Below are 24,056 nucleotides of genomic sequence, written 5' to 3'. Positions count from 1 at the left end.
GTTATTTTTGAGATATCTAAACCAAAATAGCATTAGAAAGGAACTATTTTAAAAGTTTAATTTCTTATCATAATCTTTTAAGAGGGAGTGACACCAGTGACTTACATTTTCATTTCTATATAGAATTATATCAGCTATAGAGTATATTGTATACTTGTAATACCCATAACTATTAACACTTAAATAATACAGTAATACAGAGGCCTATTGGGAAAAAAAAAAAAAAAAACTAAATCATTCCTTTTTCCCCTATTGCTTCTGAAGCATTTGTTATTTTCTTTAACTGTATAAATTTTTGATAACTGATTTGGGTGTGCTGTGTGAGTATCTGTGTGTACATACACATATGTGCTTACGTGTCTGTTGAGTGTTAGGGAAGGCTTGTTGTAGAGATGGTGTAGCTCATTATAAACTTTGGTTTGTTCTCATTTGACTTATTTCAATGAAAGATTTGAGAATTTGATCCTCGTAAGTCTCTTGCATGTTCTCCCATTTGCCCAGGTTGACCAAGAAGGCTTTTTTCCCTGCAGAAAGAAAGTGAAAGTTGATATTTGATTGGGTAGTTAATTCATGCCTACATGAAAAATTACAGGCCAGATGTGGTGGCTCATGCCTGTAATCCCAACACTTTGGGAGGCCAAGGCGGATGAATCACTTGAGTCCAGGAGTTCAAGACCAGCCTAGGCAACATGGTGAAACCCTGTCCCTACAAAAAATACAAAAAATTAGCTGGGCTACTCGGGAGGCTGAGGTGGGAGAATCACCTGAGCCCAGGAGGTCAAGGCTGCAGTGAGCCAAGATCACGCCACTGCACTCTAGCCTGGACAACTGGAGTGAGACCCTATTTCAAAAAAAACAACAAAAAAGAAAAACTAAGTATAATTGAGTGTTATATTGATTACATTAATCAAGCCATTTGCTTCTTTATACATTAAATTCTTATTTAAATCATATTTCAAAGCCATTTGGCTTCCTTCTTTTAATAGGGGTACTAAGACCTCCTAGTACAGATAAACTTTTAAAGGTTTTTTTTGTTTGTTTTGTTTTTGAGAGAGAGAGTCTTGCTCTGTTGCCCAGGTTGGAGTGCAATGGCACAATCTCAGCTCACTGCAACCTCCGCCTCCCAGGTTCAAGCGATTCTTCTTCCTCAGCCTCCCGAGCAGCTGGGATTCCAGGCACCTGCCACCAAGCCCGGCTAATTTTTAAATTTTTAGTAGAGTCATGGTTTCACATGTTGGTCAGGCTGGTCTTGAACTCCTGACCTCAGGTGATCTGTCCTCCTCAGCCTCCCAAAGTGCTGGGATTACAAGCGTGAGCCACTGCACCCGGCCAACTTTTAAAGTTTTAATTTAGGTGATTATATTTTTCTGTTTTAATGCTAGGGTTTCCTTTATTGCTCATAACAATCTCATGAATATATGTTTTCCAGCAGTCACCAAGCTACCCACATTTACTCTGGCTAACAAATGGGAACAAAGAGCAAGATTTGAATCCAGGTCTCTTGGGCATCGGAGTTGTGCTCTTTCTAGTATCATTTGCCACCTCTTCATATAATTTTTTTTTGGAGGGGGAGATGGAGTTTTGTTCTTGTTACCCAGGCCGGGGTGCAGTGGGGCGATCTTGGCTCGCTGAAACCTCTGCCTCTCAGGTTCAAGCTATGCTCGTGCTTCAGCCTCCCAAGTAGCTGGGATTACAGGTGCTCGCCACCACACCTGGCTAATTTTTTGTATTTTTAGTAGAGACCGGGTTTCATCATGTTGGCCAGGCTGGTCTCGAGCTCCTGACCTCAGGTGATCCACCTGCCTTGGCCTCCCAAAGTGCTGGGATTACAGACATGAGCCACTGCGTCTGGCCAATAATTTTGATTTAAATACATCTAAAACAATAAATAAAATTAAATGCCAAATATTTATCATTAGTCATTTATTCCAGGATTACTCTATGTGCATGGTGCTACATGCTAGTTCAAAATTCAACGAATTGGTCTAGTCGTCTTCAGTAAAGACTAAGACAGACTTTTCTCCTCAATGATTCTTTTTTTCTTTTTTAAATTCAGATTCAGCAAACATCTTTGGGGGCTTACTTTGTGCCAGACCCTAAACCAGGTGTTCCTAATACGTTACACTGTGAGGTGGTTTTTATTATTAAGATTTTACCAATGAGGCATGAATGTTAGAGAGGTAATAATATAAGCAATCATTTAAAAACATACTTGAACTTAGAATGTAGTCTAGCATGAATAGTTGCAATAGGCTACAGTCATATCTACCTTCACTATCCTATTTCTGTTGAAAGGCAGTTTAGGCAGTAAAATAAACAAAGGTTGAGATCTGGTTTCTTTATTTTAACAGCTTTATGGAGATAAAATTTACATACCGTACAATTTACTCATTTGAAGTATATAATTCAGTGTTTTTTAGTGTAATTACAGAATTGTCCAACAACCATGTCTTCTGATTTTTGAACTGTTACTGATTTTTTTTCATTACTACTAACCATACATTTGAATAAGAAAACAGGACCATAATTCTAAAAGGATTTAGATTCAACCCTGTTGTTTTCAGATTTAGTTTTGTTCAACCAAAGTCCAATAACTTTCCCTTTTCAGTTCTAGTACAAAAAGCTTCCTTGACTTCCATGAGAAATGTTTGCTTACAGGAATGTTAAGCTGATTTTCATGTGTGCCATTGACAAGGAGAAGCTTTGGAATGTGAAATCCACTTCCGCATAATGTAATTATTTAAGTCTTTTGCAATAGATGTACTATAAAAGAGAAATCAAAGAATATATGCAATTAATACTTACTAAATATATGTTTTTCAAGTTAAAAAACAAAAATCCCTTGATAATCCCATTTATAGCCATTCTGAGTCCTGATTCACTAAGGAGATCAAACCTCAAGATATGGGTAGGATGCAGAGAAACCAGGTGCTGATCTCTTCTCTCATTGGCTTAACTTCACATTAGAAAGAATCATATTGTTATGATGGCCATACTTCCCAAAGCAATATGTAGATACAGTGCTATTCCTATCAAACTACCGTGTCATTTTTCACAGAATTAGAAAAAACGATTCTAAAATTCATATGGAACCCAAAAAAAGCCAAATCACCAAAGCAATCCTAAACAAAAAGAACAAAGCTGGAGATATCACATTATGTGACTTCAAACTATACTACAAGACTACAGTAACCAAAACAGCATGGTACTGATACAAAAGCAGACACACAGACCACTGGAATAGGACAGAGAGTCCACAAAATTATACACATACAACCACCTGATCTTTGTGACAAAGTCGACAGTAACAAACAATGGGGAATGGACTCCCTATTCAATAAATGGTGCTGGAATAACTGGCTAGCCTTATGCAGAAGATTGAAACTGGACCTCTTCCTTTCACCATATACAAAAACTAACTCAAGATGGATTAAAGGACTTAAAGGTAAGACCTAAAACAATAAAAACTCTGAAGAAAACCTAAAAAATACTATTCTGGATGTTGGCCTTGGCTAAGAATTTATGACTAAGTCCCCAAAGGCAATTGCAACAAAAGTGAAAATTGACAAGTGGGACCTAATTAAACTAAAGAGCTTCTGCACAGCAAATTAAAGTATCAACAGTAAACAGCATACAGAATGGGAGAAAACATTTGCAAACTATGCATCTGACAAAGGTCTAATATCTAGAATCTATAAGGAACTTAAATCAGCAAGCAAAAAACAATCCCATTAAGAAATGGGCAAAGGACATGAACAAACACTTCTCAAAAGAAGACATACATGCAGCCAACAAATATATGAAAAAATGCTCAGCATCACTAATCATTAGAGAAATGCAAATCAAAAAGTCAGTGAGATACCCTCTCACACCAGAATGGCTATTATTAAAAAGTCAAAAAACACCAGATGCTGGCAAGGTTGCAGAGAAAAGAAAACACTTATGCACTGCTAGTGGGGATGTAAATTAGTTCAGCCACTGTGGAAAGCAGTATGTAGACTTCTCAAAAAAGTTAAAACAGAACTATAATTCAACCCAGCAATCTCTATTGTGTATATACCCAAAGGAAAACAAATCATTCTACAAAAAAGATGTGTACTTGTATGTTCATTGCAGCACTATTCACAATAGCAAAGACATGTAATCAACCAAGATGCCCGTTGACAGTGGACTGGATTTTTTTTTTTTAATATGGTACATATACACCATGGAATACTATGCAACCATAAAAAAGAATATATCATGTTTTTTGCAGCAACATGGATGCAGCTGCAGGCCATTATCCTAGGCATAGTAATACAGGAACATAAAACCAAATACCACATGTTCTCACTTATAAGTGGGAGCTAAACACTGAATACAGATGGATACAAAGAAGGGAACAATAGACACAGGGGCCTGCTTAATGGGGGAGAGAAAGGAGGGGAGTTGGGTTGGAAGGCTCCCTATTAGATACTATGCTCATTACCTTGATTGGGGGTCCCCAACCCCTGGGCCACGGACTGCTGCTGATTCATGGCCTGTTAGGAACCGGGCCGCACAGCACCAGGTGAGCAGTGGGAGAGTGAGCGAAGCTTCATCTGTATTTACAGCCACTCCCCATTGCTGACATTACTGCCTGAGCTCTGCCTCCTGTCAGATCAGCAGCAGCATTAGATTCTCGTAGGAGTGTGAACCCTATTGTGAACTGTGAATTCAAGGGATCTAGGTTCTGCTATCCTTGTGAGAATCTAATGTCCGATGATTTGTCACTGTCTTCCATCACTCCCAGATGGGACCGTCTAGTTGCAGGAAAAGCTCAGGGATCACACTGATTCTACATTATGGTGAGTTGTATAATTATTTCATTATATATTACAGTGTAATAATAACAGAAATAAAGTGCATAACAAATATGATGCACTTGAGTTAGCCTGAAACCATCCCCCTCCCCCGTCCATGGAAAAATTGTCTTCCATGAAACCAGTCCTTGGTGCCAAAAAGGTTGGGGACTGCTGACCTTGGTGATGGGATCATTCTTACATCAAGCCTTAGCAACTAGTTTACCCATGTTACAAACCTGCACATGTATGCCCTGAACCTAAAATAAGTCACTAGAGGATCATAGTGTACTTAATATACTATATTATATAAATATGTGTTAAATATGCTTTATACACATACACACTCAGAATATATGAAAAGCTACTTTTGTTTTCAAAGTGCTTGTGCATCTTTAACTCAGTTGATGGTTGAAATACCCCCCTGGTAGGAAGGGCATATGTCATTATCCCCATTTTTGGTGGGTAAAATGGTATAACAGATGCATTAATTCAAGTCCTGTGGCTGACATTGCTGGAAAGTACTGGCTTTCTGCCTTATGGCCTGGGCACTTTCTTAAGCCTATACTTAACATCCATGCTTTGGTTTCCATACTTTGGCTTACCCGTGAGATGTGATATCTGTACAGGGGTATACCAGACCACTAACTGGGATAGCATTAAAGTTATTTGTAGTTTCTCTAACGCATCATTTATCTCATGCTATGCCTTTGCCCTTGCTATTTCTTCAGTCAAAATTGTTTTCCCTCTCCCTACCACCTCATGTCTTACCCTTCCTTCATCTCTCAGCTCAAAACCACACCTCTGTGAAGTTCTCCCAGTTACTACATGCAGACTTGGGCTTGCCCCGTTCTGTGCATCTGCTATACTTTGTATTAACTTCATATTACTTTGTATTAAGGTGAGAGCAATGCCCTTACTATTAGGTTGGTGCAACTTTTGCCATTAAAAGTAGTGGCAAAAACTGCAATCACTTTCACACCAACCTAATATGTTGTAATTGTACACTTACTGCTTATCATCCTGCATTAGACTGGGATCTCCTTGAGGGCAAGGATCTATATTAGATCATCTCTGCATTCCCCTCCATGGTGCTTGGCACGGGGCTGGTGGTTTTCTTGAATTCCTAGTGAATGTCAGGAAGGGATGGTGGTGATTACATAATGCCATTGCTTTGTCATCTCCAAGCCAAGGACAACAGTGAGGAGTTGCCTCCTTCAATAGCCAACCCTTAGCCAATAACACAGGCATTGGATGATGCGTGGTAGAGAAAAAGATTTAGAGATGAAAGATTGTGTTAGCACTCTCACTTAATTAGCTCAGAGAGGTCATTTAAGCTTTTTGAGCCTCAGGTTTCCTCATACTGTTGGGCAGTGGTAATGCCTAGACCACTGGGTTATTATGAAAATAAATAGAGATCTTGTATAGGAAAGTAGCTTGCAAACCGAAAAGCACTGCAAACATGAGAAATAAAGAAGAAAAGGTAATCTGGTAGGAAGAACATGTGCTTTGGCCTGAGGTGGGATTTTAAATCCAGACTCTGCTACTAATTATTTAACGTCCACAACTTCTGTGAGTCTATTTCTTCCCCTCTCAAGGGTAAATAACAACACTTTGGCTGCTTAATGTTGTGAAGGTTAAATAGGATTCAGGCAATGTTCCACTGTGTTCCACCTGTGTTCAGCTTTTTCCACCCAGAGCTTTCAGATATTGTATGTTCCTACCTCTGCACCTTCTTTTCTGTGGCAGAATCAGTCCTTTGTACTCCAGAGAAAGCAGGCACCTACTCTTAGGCCGGGGAAATAAATAGTGAGGGGAGACCACCAGAGGAAGAGACAGGCTTCCCTGGCATGTAATCCCAGCCAGCCGGGATGTGCCCTGGGACAGGGCGGAGGCGCAGCCTCAATGTCATGTCACTGCACATTCCTAGGACAGCTGTTTCTGCGGCAGCTTCTTTTACCATTTCCTTTGAAACTTTTTATTGAAGTAGAAGCCTGAGTGTACAGATCACATTTTATAAATTCAACACACCCATGTAACCAGATCATTCATTCTTGTTGCTGCCTAGTATTCTATTTTGTAAATATACCACATCTTTTATTCTACAGTTGATAGGCATTTGGATAGCTTACAATTTAGAGCTAATACAAATGGTGCTGCTATGAGCATTCTCATACATGTTTTTGGATGAATATATACCCGTGTTTCTTACAGGTGTATACCTAGCAGTGGAATTGCAGGGTCATAAAGTGTGCTTATGCTCAATTTTAGTAGATAATACTAAAACATTTCCCAGAATTTCCCAACATTGACACACTCACCAGAAGTATTTGCATTCCAGTTGCTCCAGCATCCCTACCGGCACTTAGTATTATCTGTCATTTTAATTTTAGGAATTCTGGTGGATTTTATAATTTCATACATTTGGAAATAGAGCCATTCTCTTAGCCCCCAAAAGCTTAAACTAAACTTTTGTACATTCATTTTCAGGAATGTGCTCTCTATAAAACTGGGAAGTTGTATCAGATGTAAAGCCCCTAGTACAGTGCTTGCCACGTGGAAGGAAAATGACAAGTGATAGCCACTATTACTGTCACCATTATCATCATCACTAAATGCCATCTGTGTTCTTCAAGGGTGAGAGTAGGGCATGGTGGATTACAAAGGTGAATAAGACATATTCTCTGCCTACAAGGAGCTCAAGATCTAGTGGAAGAGACCAAGATTAGAAACAGATTTTGTTTTTGTTTTTGAGATGGGAGTTTTGCTCTGTTGCCCAGGCTGGAGTGCCGTGGCATGATCTCGCCTCACTGCAACCTCCGCCACCCGTTTTCAAGCAATTCTTCCTGCCTCAGCCTCCTGAGTAGCTGGGATTACAGGCACCTGGCACCAAGCCCCGCTAATTTTTGTATTTTTGGTAGAGACGGGGTTTCACCATGTTGGCCAGGCTGTTCTCAAACTGCTGACCTCAGGTGATCTGCCCACCTCGGCCTCCCAAAGTGCTGGGATTACAGACGTGAGCCACCATGCCCGGCCTACAAACAGATTATTATTAGACAACATGATAGCAATTTGAAGGAAAAGGTAGTGCTTGAGCTGGGACTTAATAAGGAAAAGTTCAATAGAAAGAAAAAAGAAAAATGGCCTGGAGAAAACAGCAAGGGCACAAAACTTCTGGTGGGGGGTGGCAGAGTAGACAACGTGCTGGAAGAGAGGAGCTCATCTGAGGTTGGAGTGGTCATGTGCTATCTGTTATTCAGTGTTCCCATTCTTGCGGGGAGTCTGGGGCCGGAGCTGGTGACTGTGTGTGAAGTTACAGTACTCTGTACTCTGTTGCTATGCCCACTGCCACTACCTTTGAACTTTTCTTTTCCCACTGGGAAGGTGGACAGCCTCTTCTATTTCCTGGGATCAAAGCCTGTCCTGAGTACAAGGTGCTTGAAAACTACCATTGACACTTCAACAGCTGCAAAATAACACTGGTTGCAAGAATCCAACAATGTCTCTGCTGTGTGGTCCTTTAACTATTTATTTTTATGCTGGGACCTGGCTTAGAGTGTTCATTCTTGCATAGATCCAGGTTGCTTTGTGGTAGCAATTCAGGTTAATAAAATGCTCCTCTGCCCAATACCATCTGTAGGTGTTAATAAATGTTCTCAAGGAATTTTTAGGATGCTGAAGATGATGATCAAGATCTCAAAATCATTTCATTGATTAAGTACCTACTATGTGTCAGGCATTGGATACATAGGACAAAGAAGGAAGTGGGCATAGTGCATATCTTCATTGAATTGGTAATCCAATGGGAGATCAGACAAGTAAATACAGTGTGATAAGGGCTGTGATGGGCGGAGGCACAGAGTTCTGTGGGAACACATGGAAGAAGCACCTCACCCATACTAGGAGATCAGGGAAGGCTTTCTGGAAAAGGCTGCAGAAACCTGATAGCCTAGTGAAGAGGAGTAGGGAGGAAGTAATCAAGGCAGAGGAAACAAAGTGTTGGAGAGGCTGAACACAAGGGAGAGAATGGCTTGTTAGAGAAACTGGCAGAAGTTACTGGCCTGGAACAGAGAGAGCCTGAAGAGTTTTTACCAAGGGACCCATGGCAAGATGGAAAAGGGATTAAAGGAGGTAAAGACTGGCAGCAGAAAGACCAGTTGTAATAATCATGGTGTAAAAGACAAATAACCAATGTCCTCAGTACACTGACTTTCAAAATTCACTTATCTCTCAATCTGCCAAGCCAGACATCCTGGCCTCCCTAGAACCAGATACAATTACAGTCACATGTCTCTTCATGGGGATACCTTCTGAGAAATGTATTGTTAGGCAATTTCATTGTTGTGTAAATATCAGAGTGTACTTACACAAAGCTAGATGGTGTGTGTGTGTATATGCATGTATGTATGTATTCATATGGAAAACCAAATTCCCAACATCATTACTGAATATCAGTCCTTTCCCCTACTTCAGGAGTCCCCGGGCCCCAGGCTGCAGACTGGTACCTGTCGCGAGCTGTTAGGAACTGGGCTTCACGGCAGTAGGTGAGCGGCGGGAGAGTGAACATTACTGCCTGAGCTCTGTTTTGTGTCAGATCAGCAGCAGCATTAGATTCTCATAGTAGCATGAATCCTATCATGAACTGCGCATGTGAGGGATCTAGGTTGTGCACACCTTGTGAGAATCTAATGCCTGATGATCCAACCAAGATGAAACAGTTTCATCCCAAAACCATCTCTCCCCCCAACCCCCATTTCTGGAAAAATTGTCTTCTACAAAACTTGTCTGTGGTGCCAAAAAGGTTGAGGACCGCTGCCCTACTTGATCTGTAATGCCAGTGATTAGTGCTCTGTATCAGGTTTCTATGTACTTCATTATAAAATGGAGTCTCACTCTGTCACCCAGGCTGGAGTGCAGTGGTGTGATCTTGGCTCACTGCAACCTCCTCCTCCCGGGTTCAAGCAATTCTTCTGCCTCAGCCTCCCAAGTAGCTGGGATTAAAGCGTGAACCACTATGCCTGGCTAATTTTTGTATTTTTAGTAGAGATGGGGTTTCACCATATTCGCCAGGCTGGTCTCAAACTCCTGGCCTCAAATGATCCACCCACCTCGGCCTCCCAAAGTGCTGGGATTATAGGCATGAGCCACCATCTCGTATCTTATGGGACCACCATCATATATGCAGTCCATTGTTGACCAAAACACCATTATGCAGTTCATGACTCTTTTTAAAAAGTAAAGAAAAGTCCTATTTGAAAGAACTATTACATGCAAAAAAATCTATTGTTCCTATTACTCATGCAGATGGCCCTTTAAAGCCATGGTCCCCAGGTATGACTGTTACGTTCCTTGCCAGAAATAAACCTGTGCAAGGTGTACTCTCTAGTCTCTGTACGTGAAGTAAGAGTCATTCTGTGCTTGATGCTGTGTTTTGTGCATTCTAGATAGGAACTGAAGAGCTCAAAATCACATGAGGTTGAGCTGTTTCTCATTTAGGTTAGCTTGCTATGATTCCAGTAGCCTTTCTTCCTGCTTATCCAAGCCATTCATGAAAGCAAAACCCACACAAGATACAGGAGCTCAGAATAAAAGGGGTTCAAGTGGGCGTGTTATCTCCCACTTCCCCTACTAAGGTACAAAGTTATTTTTCTTTTTTTCACTTCCTTGGTAATTTTTTTTTTTTTTTTTTTTTTTTTTTTTTTTTTTTTTTTTTTTTTACAAAGACTGGATACCAGGCATTTCATACTTAAGCCCTGAAGTCTGGGAATGTGATTTCTAACAATTTTATGTTTGGAGTTCTTAGGCTTGTGTTTACCTGCTTACGTAAGAGATAATTTTGCTTACAAAACTAACTACAGATGTGATCATTGCTATAGTATTCGTTGTATTTTATTAAGAAATATTATGAACCTACTCTATGCAGTACTAGGTATGTGGAAGGGTTTCGGAAAAAAAAAAAAAAAAAAAAAAGACCTGGTCCCTGCCTTCAGAAACTTAATTTAAAACAGAGCAGAATCAAAGTACTAATGCCACCTTTCTTCATTGTGTCATCCAAGGAAGACACAAGTAATCAGTCACAGCACTGTTTCCTACTGAAACCAGAATCAGCCTCAGAATCCTCCTCAACACAGCATTCCAGACAACCCATGAATAGATAATTCATCTTCCTGGTTGGGTGTGGTGGCTCACACCTGTAATCCCAGCACTTTGGGAGGCCAAGGTGGGCAGATCACAAGGTCAGGAGTTCGAGACCAGCCTGGCCAATATGGTGAAACCCTGTCTCTACTAAAAATACAAAAATTAGGTGGGTGTGGTGGTGGATGCCTGTAGTCCCAGCTACTCGGGAGGCTGAGGCAGGACAATCGCTTGAACCAAGGAGGCAGAGGTTGCAGTGAGCTGAGATCGCGCCACTGCACTCTAGCCTGGGTGACAGAGTGAGGCTCTGTCTCAAAAATAAATAAATAAATAAAAATAAAACATTAAAAATTCATCTTCCATCCTTAATTTAAAAAAATACATGCATTCCCAAAACTCTTGGGTACTTGCCTTGGTTTTTATTGCTTGGTCTTTTGCTAGTTTTTAAAGAAATAACATGATTTATTTCTTTAAAAAAGACAAAGCAATATGAATATGGAAACCCAAGAACCTCCCAAGAAATGAAAATATAGTCATGTGGTTTTTCAAGAAGTTGAAACATTCAGTTCATGCACATAATTAGAGAAGCCCATTCCTATTACTTGCCACTATAAACACTGTTTTTCTTGGTTACTTCCAGGATGATTGTCCTTGTCCTTTATTATTTGTATAAACTAGTTCCAGCGCTATAAAGCTGTCAGCTGATAGTGAATAATAACCACATTTTCAAGTTTCCTGGCACCGGGGCTTCATTCATGGCTGCTCGGGTCACCTGCTTTGGTAGAGATCATATGTCTTCCTGGTGCTGACTTATTCAGCATCACCATCATTGATTATTTCATGGCCACCTGAGTCTTGAGCTGTCTTCTCAATCCACATGCTTTCCATAGGACTGCATCAAAGGCCAGAGTTTCAGCTATATATATTGATAAATCCCGAGTGTGTATAGTAAGACGACTCCTAAACGCTAGACCCTTAATTTCAACTGTTCATGGACACTTCCACCAGAGTGATTGGAGCTAACGTAAACAGCTAACAAACACTTGTGGCCAGAGGGTGTGCTAAGAGCATTACAATCATTACTTAATTTAACCTTTCCAACAACCCTTAGAAGTTTTCACCCCTATTATACAGATGGGAAATACACAAGGCTTAAGGAATCAACCATTAGTAAGTGTTAGAACTAAGTCTGGAACATAAGACTATCCAAAGTTTAATGATATCTAATGGTATACACAGACCCTTCAATTTTGGCTTATACAAAATAAGAGTCATCCCACTCCTTGACCTCCAAATTTCAGTCTTAACCTTTAATGAGTCCACAACAAATGCCATCCTGCTGTCATACCCTCCTTCAAGGTCCACTAAGTAACCACTATGGACTTGGTGCAGTCTGTCATAATTTCTTACCTAGAATGCAATTCTTACTCGTTCTTTCCCTCTTCCCTTGCACTAGGAGAGAAAAGCTGTATATTCCCCTTTTAGTTTATTTTCTACTACATTTATATTGGATAAAAAGATAGGACCTGAATGAGAAAACTTTAGTTAGGAGCAGGCATAGGGTTTTTCTCATTTACTCTTTTCACTTGCATCTCTAGAATAATGTCTTTTGTCTTCTTGTTTTCTAGGAATGTTTACCCTTGCGGAAGTTGCATCACTTAATGACATTCAGCCAACTTACCGAATCCTGAAACCATGGTGGGATGTGTTTATGGATTACCTAGCTGTTGTTATGTTAATGGTAGCCATCTTTGCAGGAACCATGCAACTTACCAAAGATCAGGTGGTCTGTTTGCCAGTATTGCCATCTCCTGTAAATTCAAAGGCACATACACCACCAGGAAATGCCGAGGTCACCACCAACATCCCGAAGATGGAAGCAGCCACCAACCAAGACCAAGATGGGCGGACAACAAACGACATTTCCTTTGGGACATCTGCTGTGACACCTGACATACCTCTCAGAGCCGCATATCCTCGCACAGATTTCGCACTTCCAAATCAGGAGGCAAAGAAAGAGAAGAAAGATCCAACAGGTCGAAAAACAAACTTGGATTTTCAGCAATATGTATTTATTAATCAAATGTGTTACCATCTGGCCCTTCCGTGGTATTCTAAGTACTTTCCATACCTAGCTCTTATACATACTATTATTCTCATGGTCAGTAGCAACTTTTGGTTCAAATATCCCAAAACATGCTCAAAAGTAGAACATTTTGTTTCAATATTAGGAAAGTGCTTTGAATCCCCTTGGACGACAAAAGCGTTGTCTGAGACAGCATGCGAAGACTCAGAGGAAAACAAGCAGAGAATAACAGGTGCCCAGACTCTACCAAAGCATGTTTCTACCAGCAGTGATGAAGGGAGCCCCAGTGCCAGTACACCAATGATCAATAAAACTGGCTTTAAATTTTCAGCTGAGAAGCCTGTGATTGAAGTTCCCAGCATGACAATCCTGGATAAAAAGGATGGAGAGCAGGCCAAAGCCCTGTTTGAGAAAGTGAGGAAGTTCCGTGCCCATGTGGAAGATAGTGACTTGATCTATAAACTCTATGTGGTCCAAACAGTTATCAAAACAGCCAAGTTCATTTTTATTCTCTGCTATACAGCGAACTTTGTCAATGCAATCAGCTTTGAACATGTCTGCAAGCCCAAAGTTGAGCATCTGACTGGTTATGAGGTATTTGAGTGCACCCACAATATGGCTTACATGTTGAAAAAGCTTCTCATCAGTTACATATCCATTATTTGTGTTTATGGCTTTATCTGCCTCTACACTCTCTTCTGGTTATTCAGGATACCTTTGAAGGAATATTCTTTCGAAAAAGTCAGAGAAGAGAGCAGTTTTAGTGACATTCCAGATGTCAAAAACGATTTTGCGTTCCTTCTTCACATGGTAGACCAGTATGACCAGCTATATTCCAAGCGTTTTGGTGTGTTCTTGTCAGAAGTTAGTGAAAATAAACTTAGGGAAATTAGTTTGAACCACGAGTGGACATTTGAAAAACTCAGGCAGCACGTTTCACGCAACGCCCAGGACAAGCAGGAGTTGCATCTGTTCATGCTGTCGGGGGTGCCCGATGCTGTCTTTGACCTCACAGACCTGGATGTGCTAAAGCTTGAACTAATTCCAGAAGCTAAAATTCCTGCTAAGATTTCTCAAATGACTAACCTCCAAGAGCTCCACCTCTGCCACTGCCCTGCAAAAGTTGAACAGACTGCTTTTAGCTTTCTTCGCGATCACTTGAGATGCCTTCACGTGAAGTTCACCGATGTGGCTGAAATTCCTGCCTGGGTGTATTTGCTCAAAAACCTTCGAGAGTTGTACTTAATAGGCAATTTGAACTCTGAAAACAATAAGATGATAGGACTTGAATCTCTCCGAGAGTTGCGGCACCTTAAGATTCTCCACGTGAAGAGCAATTTGACCAAAGTTCCCTCCAACATTACAGATGTGGCTCCACATCTTACAAAGTTAGTCATTCATAATGACGGCACTAAACTCTTGGTACTGAACAGCCTTAAGAAAATGATGAATGTCGCTGAGCTGGAACTCCAGAACTGTGAGCTAGAGAGAATCCCACATGCTATTTTCAGCCTCTCTAATTTACAGGAACTGGATTTAAAGTCAAATAACATTCGCACAATTGAGGAAATCATCAGTTTCCAGCATTTAAAACGACTGACTTGTTTAAAATTATGGCATAACAAAATTGTTACTATTCCTCCCTCTATTACCCATGTCAAAAACTTGGAGTCACTTTATTTCTCTAACAACAAGCTCGAATCCTTACCAGTGGCAGTATTTAGTTTACAGAAACTCAGATGCTTAGATGTGAGCTACAACAACATTTCAATGATTCCAATAGAAATAGGATTGCTTCAGAACCTGCAGCATTTGCATATCACTGGGAACAAAGTGGACATTCTGCCAAAACAATTGTTTAAATGCATAAAGTTGAGGACTTTGAATCTGGGACAGAACTGCATCACCTCACTCCCAGAGAAAGTTGGTCAGCTCTCCCAGCTCACTCAGCTGGAGCTGAAGGGGAACTGCTTGGACCGCCTGCCAGCCCAGCTGGGCTTGTGTCGGATGCTCAAGAAAAGCGGGCTTGTTGTGGAAGATCACCTTTTTGACACCCTGCCACTCGAAGTCAAAGAGGCATTGAATCAAGACATAAATATTCCCTTTGCAAATGGGATTTAAACTAAGATAATATATGCACAGTGATGTGCAGGAACAACTTTCTAGATTGCAAGTGCTCACGTACAAGTTATTACAAGATAATGCATTTTAGGAGTAGATACATCTTTTAAAATAAAACAGAGGATGCATAGAAGGCTGATAGAAGACATAACTGAATGTTCAATGTTTGTAGGGTTTTAAGTCATTCATTTCCAAATCTTTTTTTTTTTTCTTTTGGGGAAAGGGAAGGAAAAATTATAATCACTAATCTTGGTTCTTTTTAAATTGTTTGTAACTTGGATGCTGCCGCTACTGAATGTTTACAAATTGCTTGCCTGCTAAAGTAAATGATTAAATTGACATTTTCTTACTATATCACCTTCTTTGAGGGGTCTTAATTTACTTTGCTTAATTGGTGCAATATTGCTTTAACTCAGTTCACTAAAGACAGACACATCAAGTCCAAACTTGTAAATTTAGATTTGCTGAAATACTGATTTATTTCCTGTTTTAATTTAAAGTGCCTCAAGTAAGCACCTCTCACAATAGTTGACTGGTACTGCTGCTTCTGAGCACCTCGTGTCATAGATTTTATACTCTTACAGACTTGGAATGCAGTAGAGGTATGTGGATTGTTAGGGGTTTTGTTTTTTAAGAATAAGTAACAAGAAATAACACATTTATTAATAATAGCTTTTTTGACATAGTTTGGAGTTCTGATTATATGGTACATTTTTCTACCAGTAATATAGGGTTGCCAATAAATAGAAAATGTTTTCTAAAAATAAATTTTATTACAACAAAATAAAAATTTTAATGACTTATTAACACAGCCTCCAGTATCACCACCATTTGGAAGATAACACAGAATCACAAGTATCATTTAATTTCTTGCCCTTTTCAGTGTTGTTCTGGTGTTGGTGGGAAAATAATAGGAAATGTAGTTCATTGGGTAGGGAAACTCTTACCTTTCCGTATCTTAATGACAAGCTGTATTTTCTGTGTTTTTATGCAGCTAGGCGTCATAGCCAGACAAATGCTAGGAGAATACACTTTTTAGATAATGATTTCCTTCTTTATCTAACTGACCAGTGTCTAATCAATCTCAGAAAAATCCAAAAAATTCCCTGCCACCTGTTTAGGTATTAGTTGGCAGATGTTTCATAGGCCTTCTACAGGACTCTTCAAGAGAATAGAACAGTTTGGCACTCTGACAAAGTAGTGTCCTCTCGCTACAAAACTGGACTCACTTAAACACTGGACTTTTGTCACTTCTAAGCACAGCTTGAAGGATTTTGCAGGTAATGGGCAAAGATGGACTCATATCTTTGCTTTCCTCCCCAGAACTGAACTCTGGGAGTCCTGGTCTGTGGCCAGTGGAGGTGAATCTTTGCCTGCCATAGAGCCTGTGAATGCTCTGAGAAGTATTATCACAAATAGAAAAGGCTGTATTCCCTGTAGCTGAGTCAGGAATTGACGCTGGCTCTGGCACCCTGGCCATTCCTTCTCCTCCTCAAAAGGCTTGAGGTAGGGGACTAGCTTATTAAACATTTTTTAAGCTTAAGTTTGAATAATCAGACAAAAAGCAGTGGCATATTTTCAGTACAGCAAATTCTTTTCTATGCATCTTCCAGTTGTCTCAGCATTCATTAATGTATTCATTAGTGTTAATGATGTACCCTGGTGCCTGTCTAATACAAGGAAGTAGGGATTCAGTGTTGAAATAAGTTCTGGCTACATGGAGGTTTATATAGCAAAGTAGAGAAATATTAATTATGTAAATAATAGAAGTGTTTAATTACAATTATAGATGGTGTAGGTCAGGTGCAGTGGCTCACACCTATAATCCCAGCACTTTGAGAGGCTGAGGCAGGAGGATGGCTTGAGCCTGGGAGTTTGATTGAGACCAGCCTGGGCAACATAGCAAGACCCCATCTCTACAAAAAATTTTAAAAATTAGCTGGGCATGTTAGCATGCACTTGTAGTCCCAGCTACTTGGGAGGCTGAGGTGGGAGGATCACTTGGGCTCAGGAGTTTGAGGCTGCAGTGAGTTATGATCGTGCCATTGTACTCCAACCTGGTGACAGAGCAAGACCTTGCCTCAAACAAACAAAAAGTGTACAAAATCTGTGTAAATGAATAATGGCAGGGGTGGAGTGAACTTAAAGAAGAGCTTCAGGGAAGTTTTGTAGTTGTAAACGGTCCTGAACATTTCCCTTCCACCAGCCATGTAGGGCACTGTTCTCCCTGCTTGGTAATGCCACCACCTGAAATTAGCACAGTATTTGTAGAAGGATGCCACTCCATCTTAGTTGTGAGATAAGGAGTCCAGATCTTAGGATCTTTGCTTTTAGGACTGGAAAACTTGTCTTCCCTTTTTTAAACAAAACAAAACACCTTATTGAAGTATAATTGGCATATAGAAGGCCCTACATCTGTAAGGCCTTTACATATGTACCTTAAATATGGTAGCAAACTACATCTCAATGAGCTGCCTTTCTTAAAACAAGTGTATGTTGTTTTTGAAGGGCAGGGGTGGCAGGATGCCACAGTTCACTTTGCTTTTCAGAGAAGAGCCATTCTGTAGGAACCACAATCTATGAGATAATCCCTAAGTTTGGCCACTGGCAGCCCTGCCCATAGGCTCCTGTTTCCTAAACACTACTTGGGGTTCAGTCACTTAGAACTGGTTGGTGTTAGATCCCTTCAAACAGTATCAAGGGGTACCTCTTTTACCCAAATTTCTGTTGACTATCAGCCCTTACTAATTTCCTTGAACTCTGAAAAGTTCACGGTCGGTTGATTTAAATGTCACATTCCATACCACTGTTTGCAAATAGGAATACTCTAAAAGAGAGTTCCTGAGAAATGTTGACTCATTTAACAGACTTTAAATATACTGGGTTTTGACACCTCAACAACAGAAAAAGAGTTGTGGGCCCAAATAGACTGTCAACCTAAGTGTCCTCTTGAATTTATGTTGGCATCGCATGGACCAGACATGGGAGAAAAACAAGTTAGTATGTATAAGCTTTGGCTTAATATTTTCATATCTTTCCACGAAGTCCGTTGAGCACCAATCTGAAGAAGAGTATTTAAAGTCTGTTTTTAAATATGCCATGTCTGGGTGAGTCTCACAAAGTCTGAAAGAACTTGGTTTCCTTGTGGCTGTTTAATTTTTTCTCACTAGCAGTCAGTTGGCGTGACAGGATTGGCTTTTTCAAGGGTTCAGAAAGATGAGCCAAAATTGTCACAGGGACCTCATTCTTAGTAGTACAGGTTTAGTAATTTAATAGTAGGCAGGAAGAGTTCATTCTATAATTCATGGCCAGCAAAGTCCTGACTGTTTGACATTTTTTTAATATAAAGAAAGAAAGCATATTCTTTCTTAATCCGTAATACTTTCTCTGTCTCCCCTGGTCTCTACTTCAACCAGTAACCAAAACTCTGTAAGTTGCTGATGGCAGCAAACTCCAAAGTGCCCTTGAGGCCAACGCCCAATAGTTATTTCCATTCACCTTGTTGAATAAAAGCCAGAGTGCTGTCCTCTCGCTAAGATTTCTGGCAGCACTTGCGTCAGTAATTCATTCCAATAAAATGGTCCCTTTATCAACTGAATCCCCAAACAAAGGCTGTACTAACAAAAAGCTCCTTTCATGAAAAAAAGAAGGGGGGAAAAAGAGCAAGCCCCTGGAAACCAGTTTTCAAAAGTCCTCTAACTTGTGACTGCAACATGAAGAAGTGGCCCCCTCTGATCCTGGCCAGCTGCGGCTCTCTTAAAGGCTCCGGGTAGTCAAGGCGGTATCCACTGGGGCACAGGGAAGGCTGAAGCCAAGGGGGCAGAAGGGCAGCAGGCCAGGAACCATCTGCCTCTCAAGCCTGGCCTAGCCTATCCTGGGGTGACAGTCACAGCTGAAATCATGGAAATAAGTCCCTTCACTCACAAAGCCAATAGCAGATGTCCATTCTTCATCCTTGTGTCTCTGGACATAAAATGTATAAACTGTTCCAGGTAAGCATCACCTTTCTTGTGGAAATTCATGGGATTATTTGCTGAGAGTTAATCCTGAAAAGTTTCATCCCATAGTCTCATCCATCCCCTTCTACTGCTGTGAGACCCCTGATGGTAGAAACTTCCCCAGCCCCACCTACTGCCACTGTAAGCTGTCCTTCCTTCACTCCTAAGATTCCAGGCTCTGGAGTGACAGTGCCTGGATTTGCATCCTGCCTTGGCCCCAGCTGTGTGACTGTGTGGAAGCTACTTACCTAAGCCTCAGTTTTTTTTTTTACTGTAAATGGGAATAGTCATAATGCCTACCAAATGGGTTTTATTGTGTGTGACAATTGAATGAGGCAATTCATTTGAGGCACTGTGCCTGGCAGATAGTAAGTACGCAATAATACTATTGTTACTTTTATCCCCAGAGACTGTTGGCCTTCCCTAATATGCATTCTCTCCTTCCTTGGTAATGGAATTTTCAGTGGACACCTGGAACACAATAAAATGTGTATTTTTAAAAGCCAGGCAGTGGTGCATGCCTGTAGTCCCAGCAACTGTGAAGACTGAAGCAGGAAGATCACTTGAGCCCAGGTGTTCCAGTCCAGCTTGGGCAACACAGCAAGACCCTGATTCTTTTTAGAAAACAAAACGGGCCAGGCATGGTAGCTCACACCTGTAATCCCAGCACTTCATGGGCCAAGGCGAGTGGATCGCTTGAGGCCGGGAATTCGAGACCAGCCTAGCCAACATGGCAAAACCCTGTCTCTACCAAAAATAACAAAAATTAGCTGGCACAGTGGTGCATGCCTGTAGTCCCAGCTACTCAGGAGGCTGAGGCAGGAGGATCACTTGAGCCCAGGAGGTGGAGGTTTCAGTGAGCAGAGATGGGGCCACTGCACTCCAGCCTGGGTGACAGAGCAAGACCTTGTCTAAAAAAAACAAAATGAAAACTATTTTCCAGCCTTCCTTGGGGCTAGATGTGCCATGGGGCTAGAATTTAGTTAAATTCTAGCCAAATGAGTGGGAATGGAAGTGGAATGTGGGATTTCTGGATTAGGACCTTACAGGAAGGGCATATCCTTCCCCATTCCTGCTGCTTAAATTGCACATATAGAAATAAGCCCAATTTAGATTGTGCAGATCAGGGCAACAAATCAGATGTGGCACAGAAGCACAGTAAAAGTCTGGGCCCCTGGTGACTTCAAGAAACAGGGTCATATAAAGGAGAAATAAATCTCTGTTCTGTTTAAGCCACAATTTGGGGGCTCTGATAGATGGAACAAATCCTAAAGACCTTGCTACTCAAACCCGTGGCTGGACAGCCATAGCAGCACTGGGGGCTTGTTAGAAATGCAGAATCTCAGATTCCTTTCCAGACTGATTGATTGAATCAAAATCTGTGTTGTAACAGGATGGTGTTCAGGTGATGTATAGGCAAATTAAAGTCTGAGAAGCATTGTCCTAAATAACACACCTACGAAAAACAAATCAGTCATCAGAATGGTGTTTCTTCCCCCACTGGGTTATGCCTCTCCCATCAGCCTTCTGCTGGGTTCTAGTGGGAGAGGCAGGAATTGGGGATTTTGTTGGTGCTTGTGGCTTAGACCAACTTCCACATCCCCATTTGCTCCTGCTAGCAGCCATGCTGTTCATGTCACCATAGCAACTACAGAGCGGGGGGAAAAAAGTGACAGTCATTGTGGGCTGCTTGAAGAGGTGGTGGCAATATAGGTCATCCTCCCAGTAGTGTGAGGTTTTGAAGGTCTATGACTGCCCCAATGGCATATGCACTTGTGCTAAGCCCTTCATTCATTGACACCCTTCACTTGCCCAGGTAGCTAAACTGTCCCATTCTGTTAATCTTCAGGCTGAGTCTGGCTTAGTTGCTTAAAGTTCAGTCAACTATGGGATAACCTGCGCATTCTGAGCCTTTTCAGAATGCTTCTGGAAAACTGCCAAATAGCCCAGCATGAAAATTAGCTAGAGTCGTTTTAGGGGAAGACCTACTCGAAGGAATCACACAGGTGTTAACGCCAAGCTGCATAGATAATGTAAAGAAATACATTTTTTCAATTTGCCATTGAAAAACTGTAAGTAATAGCCACATGTTTCAGTACTTTAAAATGAGGTTCTCCACTTTGGGAGGCCGAGGCCGGTGGATCACTTGAGCTCAGGAGTTCGAGACCAGCCTGGCCAACATGGTGAAACCCGTCTCTACTAAAAATACAAAAATTAGCCAGGCATGGTGGTGCATGCCTGTAATCCCAGCTACTCAGGAGGCTGAGGCAGGAAAATCACTCGAACCCAGGAGGCAGAGGTTACAGTGAGCCAAGGTTGCACCATTGCACTCCAGCCTGGGTGACAGAGCCAGACTCTGGTTAAAAAATACATACATACATAAAAAAAAATGAAATGAAGTTCTGCCTGAATGAAAACTTCAAGATGTATCTCCAAGGGTTTAACCCAAGTATTTCCTGCAGCTTAGGCCTGTTACCTATCGGGCTTTGGTTATGATGGAAACATCTGGTTACTCTCCTGATGATAACCCTTCATCTTCCTGAAGATGGTGTTTAAATCACTCATCATCTCCACTTCCCAGAATGTTGTGAAGATTATGTCAGCATGGTGCCTAGCGCTCCCTGGAGATAAATGTGCATAATCAATAGTTTGCTATTAATTTATCATCATGGTAGGAAATTCAGTAAAGAGAGCATTTTCATCTTTGCCTTAGAAGTAGCCGACACATGAATTCAAGTCTACACCTTCCACGTATCAATCCTAAGTAACTGCTGTTCTTTAGGGGATTGATTATATGTTTTCAAGTTTCCATTTCTGAAGATAGAAGATGGTATTAGAAGTGAATTGGGCTGGGTACAGTAGCTCAGACCTGTAATCCCAGCACTTTGGGAGGCCAAGACAGGCAGATCACCTGGGGTCAGGTGTTTGACCAGCCTGGCCAACATGGCAAAACCCCATCTCTATTAAAAGTCCAAAATTTAGCCGGGCATTGTGGTGCACGCCTGTAGTCCCAGCTACTCAGGAGCCTGAGGCAGGAGAATTGCCTGAACCCAAGTGGCAAAGGTTGCAGTGAGCCAAGATCACACCACTGCACTCCAGCCTGAGCGACTGAGCAAGGCTACATCTCAAAAAAAAAAAAAAAAAAAAAAGTGAATTGGACAATATAAGTAACAATCGTAATGGCTCCGACTGTATGCCAGATGGGCATTTGACTTGTATCACAGACAAACAGGGAAGTGTGAGTTACTTCCATTTTATACATAAACTGTGAAGTTACACAATCTGTCCAAGGTCACCCAGCCATCAGGAGACAGGGGCACTGCTAAATCAGGCAATGTGCATATCTTGTCTCATTGAATCCTCACAAGACCACTAACAGAAAGGCATTGTCCTCATCTAAGAGATGAACAAACCTAGAGAATTTGACCTGTCTCTCTTCTCACATTGTAAATAGCAGTTACTAGTCTCTGACGCAGGCACCCCTACAACCAGAGAGGTGTTGCTTATGCTCTTCCACTCAAATACCCAGCAGATGACTGGTGCTCTGTCAGCAATTCAAAAAGATGTTTTGAAATCTGTATTGACATCCGGTTACATAAATATGCCCCAAGCTAGGATTTTTCTTCATTCTTTAGCCTTAGAGAGAAGTTTTGATGTATCTCAGCATCTGTCCTTAGCATTACAACTTGTTTCCTCTGTTAGGCTGTTGACAGTCGTGAAAGGGCAATCCACCCAAGGTAATGTAATTATTTGCCCTCACTAAATGTTAAAAGCATGACCATCTTTACTCATGGTCATTTACTCAGAAATGAGAAAGCTCTGTCTCAGCTGCTTGATGCAGAGTCAGTGTGGTAGAGAGTGACATTCAACAGATCCAGAAAGGTGGGTGCAGGAAAACACTGTAACATTTGCTAGGCCCTCTGGGCAGATGTGACTTTTCTTTCCAGCATGGCATTTCAAACACGGATTCTTCGGCTGTTCCCAACCCATGCGGCAGCAGGCGCCTGCATCGCCCTGACCTTTATTTTTACTGGATCTTTTCCTTTTTCTGTTGATGGTCACTGTACTCCACCATCTGGGGTGGGACAAGAAATCAAATATTTGTGGTCCACGGGGAGAAAGGACCCAGCTTCACATGGAAGAAACTGCTTAGAATAGAGGAAGAATGAAGAAAGTTGAGGAAAGTAACATTCCCACCCCTGCTGGTACATGTGTACCCTTTCCAGATTTGCATTTCAAAACCTCCAGGAGGTTTCCATTTTTTTTTTTTTTTTTGGCCTACCTTCTTCCCTTTCCATTGTAATCTATTCTAATTCCTCACCCCAAATGAGCTCAGTTTGGCAGAGTGAATTTTAAACAAAACATGAATTGTCAGATGAAAAGCATTTGTGTGTGTTTTATATCTTTGACCCCTTGTAAAAGTGAGCAGAGCTTTTACAGGATAATACAGTTTATATACAATCAATATAAGCAGGAGAATCGTGCCATTCACCAGGACTAAAATTACAGTCAGTAGTGACCAAGAAAAGTCTGCTGACGGAGCAATAAGGAGCTCAGAGGAGGCCAGGAAAGATGTTTTAAAATATTGTAAACAGTTATTCTATTATTTACAGAATAAAACTAGCCCAATGACATATTCTAAGTATGGCCTCAGTTCTTCTGCCAGCCAGAGCTAAAGCCATAGCAAATAACACATGTGCTCAATTGCAATGAATTGAGACCTATTGCAGGAGTTGCTTTTGAGAAGATTACAAGAGGTTCTAAGTTGGTTTTACTCATACTGAGTTTTTAGTTGCTAAAATCCTCCTCATTATATGAAACTAAGTTAATTTTCTTAGCCTAAGACTTAACTCCCTCTGTATAAAAAGCCTCCTGCCAGCAGCGTGACCACCTACT

At 41.1% G+C, this 24,056-nt stretch overlaps 1 protein-coding gene across 12 annotated transcripts in view; it reads left to right on the top strand.

Moving 5' to 3' along the window:
* Window positions 1-24,056, top strand: part of LRRC8D (leucine rich repeat containing 8 VRAC subunit D) — a 140,343-nt gene that overhangs the window by 99,625 nt on the left and 16,662 nt on the right. For 9 of the 12 annotated variants that reach the window (XM_054684814.2, XM_001150794.6, XM_063799780.1 and 6 more), the window contains one exon: window positions 12,584-15,516. The exons of 2 other annotated variants lie outside the window; for them this stretch is intronic. In XM_054684814.2, coding sequence (XP_054540789.1) covers window positions 12,586-15,162 — 2,577 coding nt within the window. In that variant the 5' untranslated portion in view covers window positions 12,584-12,585 and the 3' untranslated portion in view covers window positions 15,163-15,516. Of the gene's footprint in view, window positions 1-9,293; window positions 9,365-12,583; window positions 15,517-24,056 lie in introns of those variants that run through there. One more of the 12 variants, XM_063799791.1, reaches the window with a different exon arrangement.

Source organism: Pan troglodytes, chromosome 1, assembly GCF_028858775.2.
Source record: "Pan troglodytes isolate AG18354 chromosome 1, NHGRI_mPanTro3-v2.0_pri, whole genome shotgun sequence".
In the NCBI taxonomy this organism is placed as follows: Eukaryota; Metazoa; Chordata; class Mammalia; order Primates; family Hominidae; genus Pan; species Pan troglodytes.
Note: the sequence above shows the minus strand (reverse complement) of the source record. Positions and strands in the feature narration are given on the sequence as shown.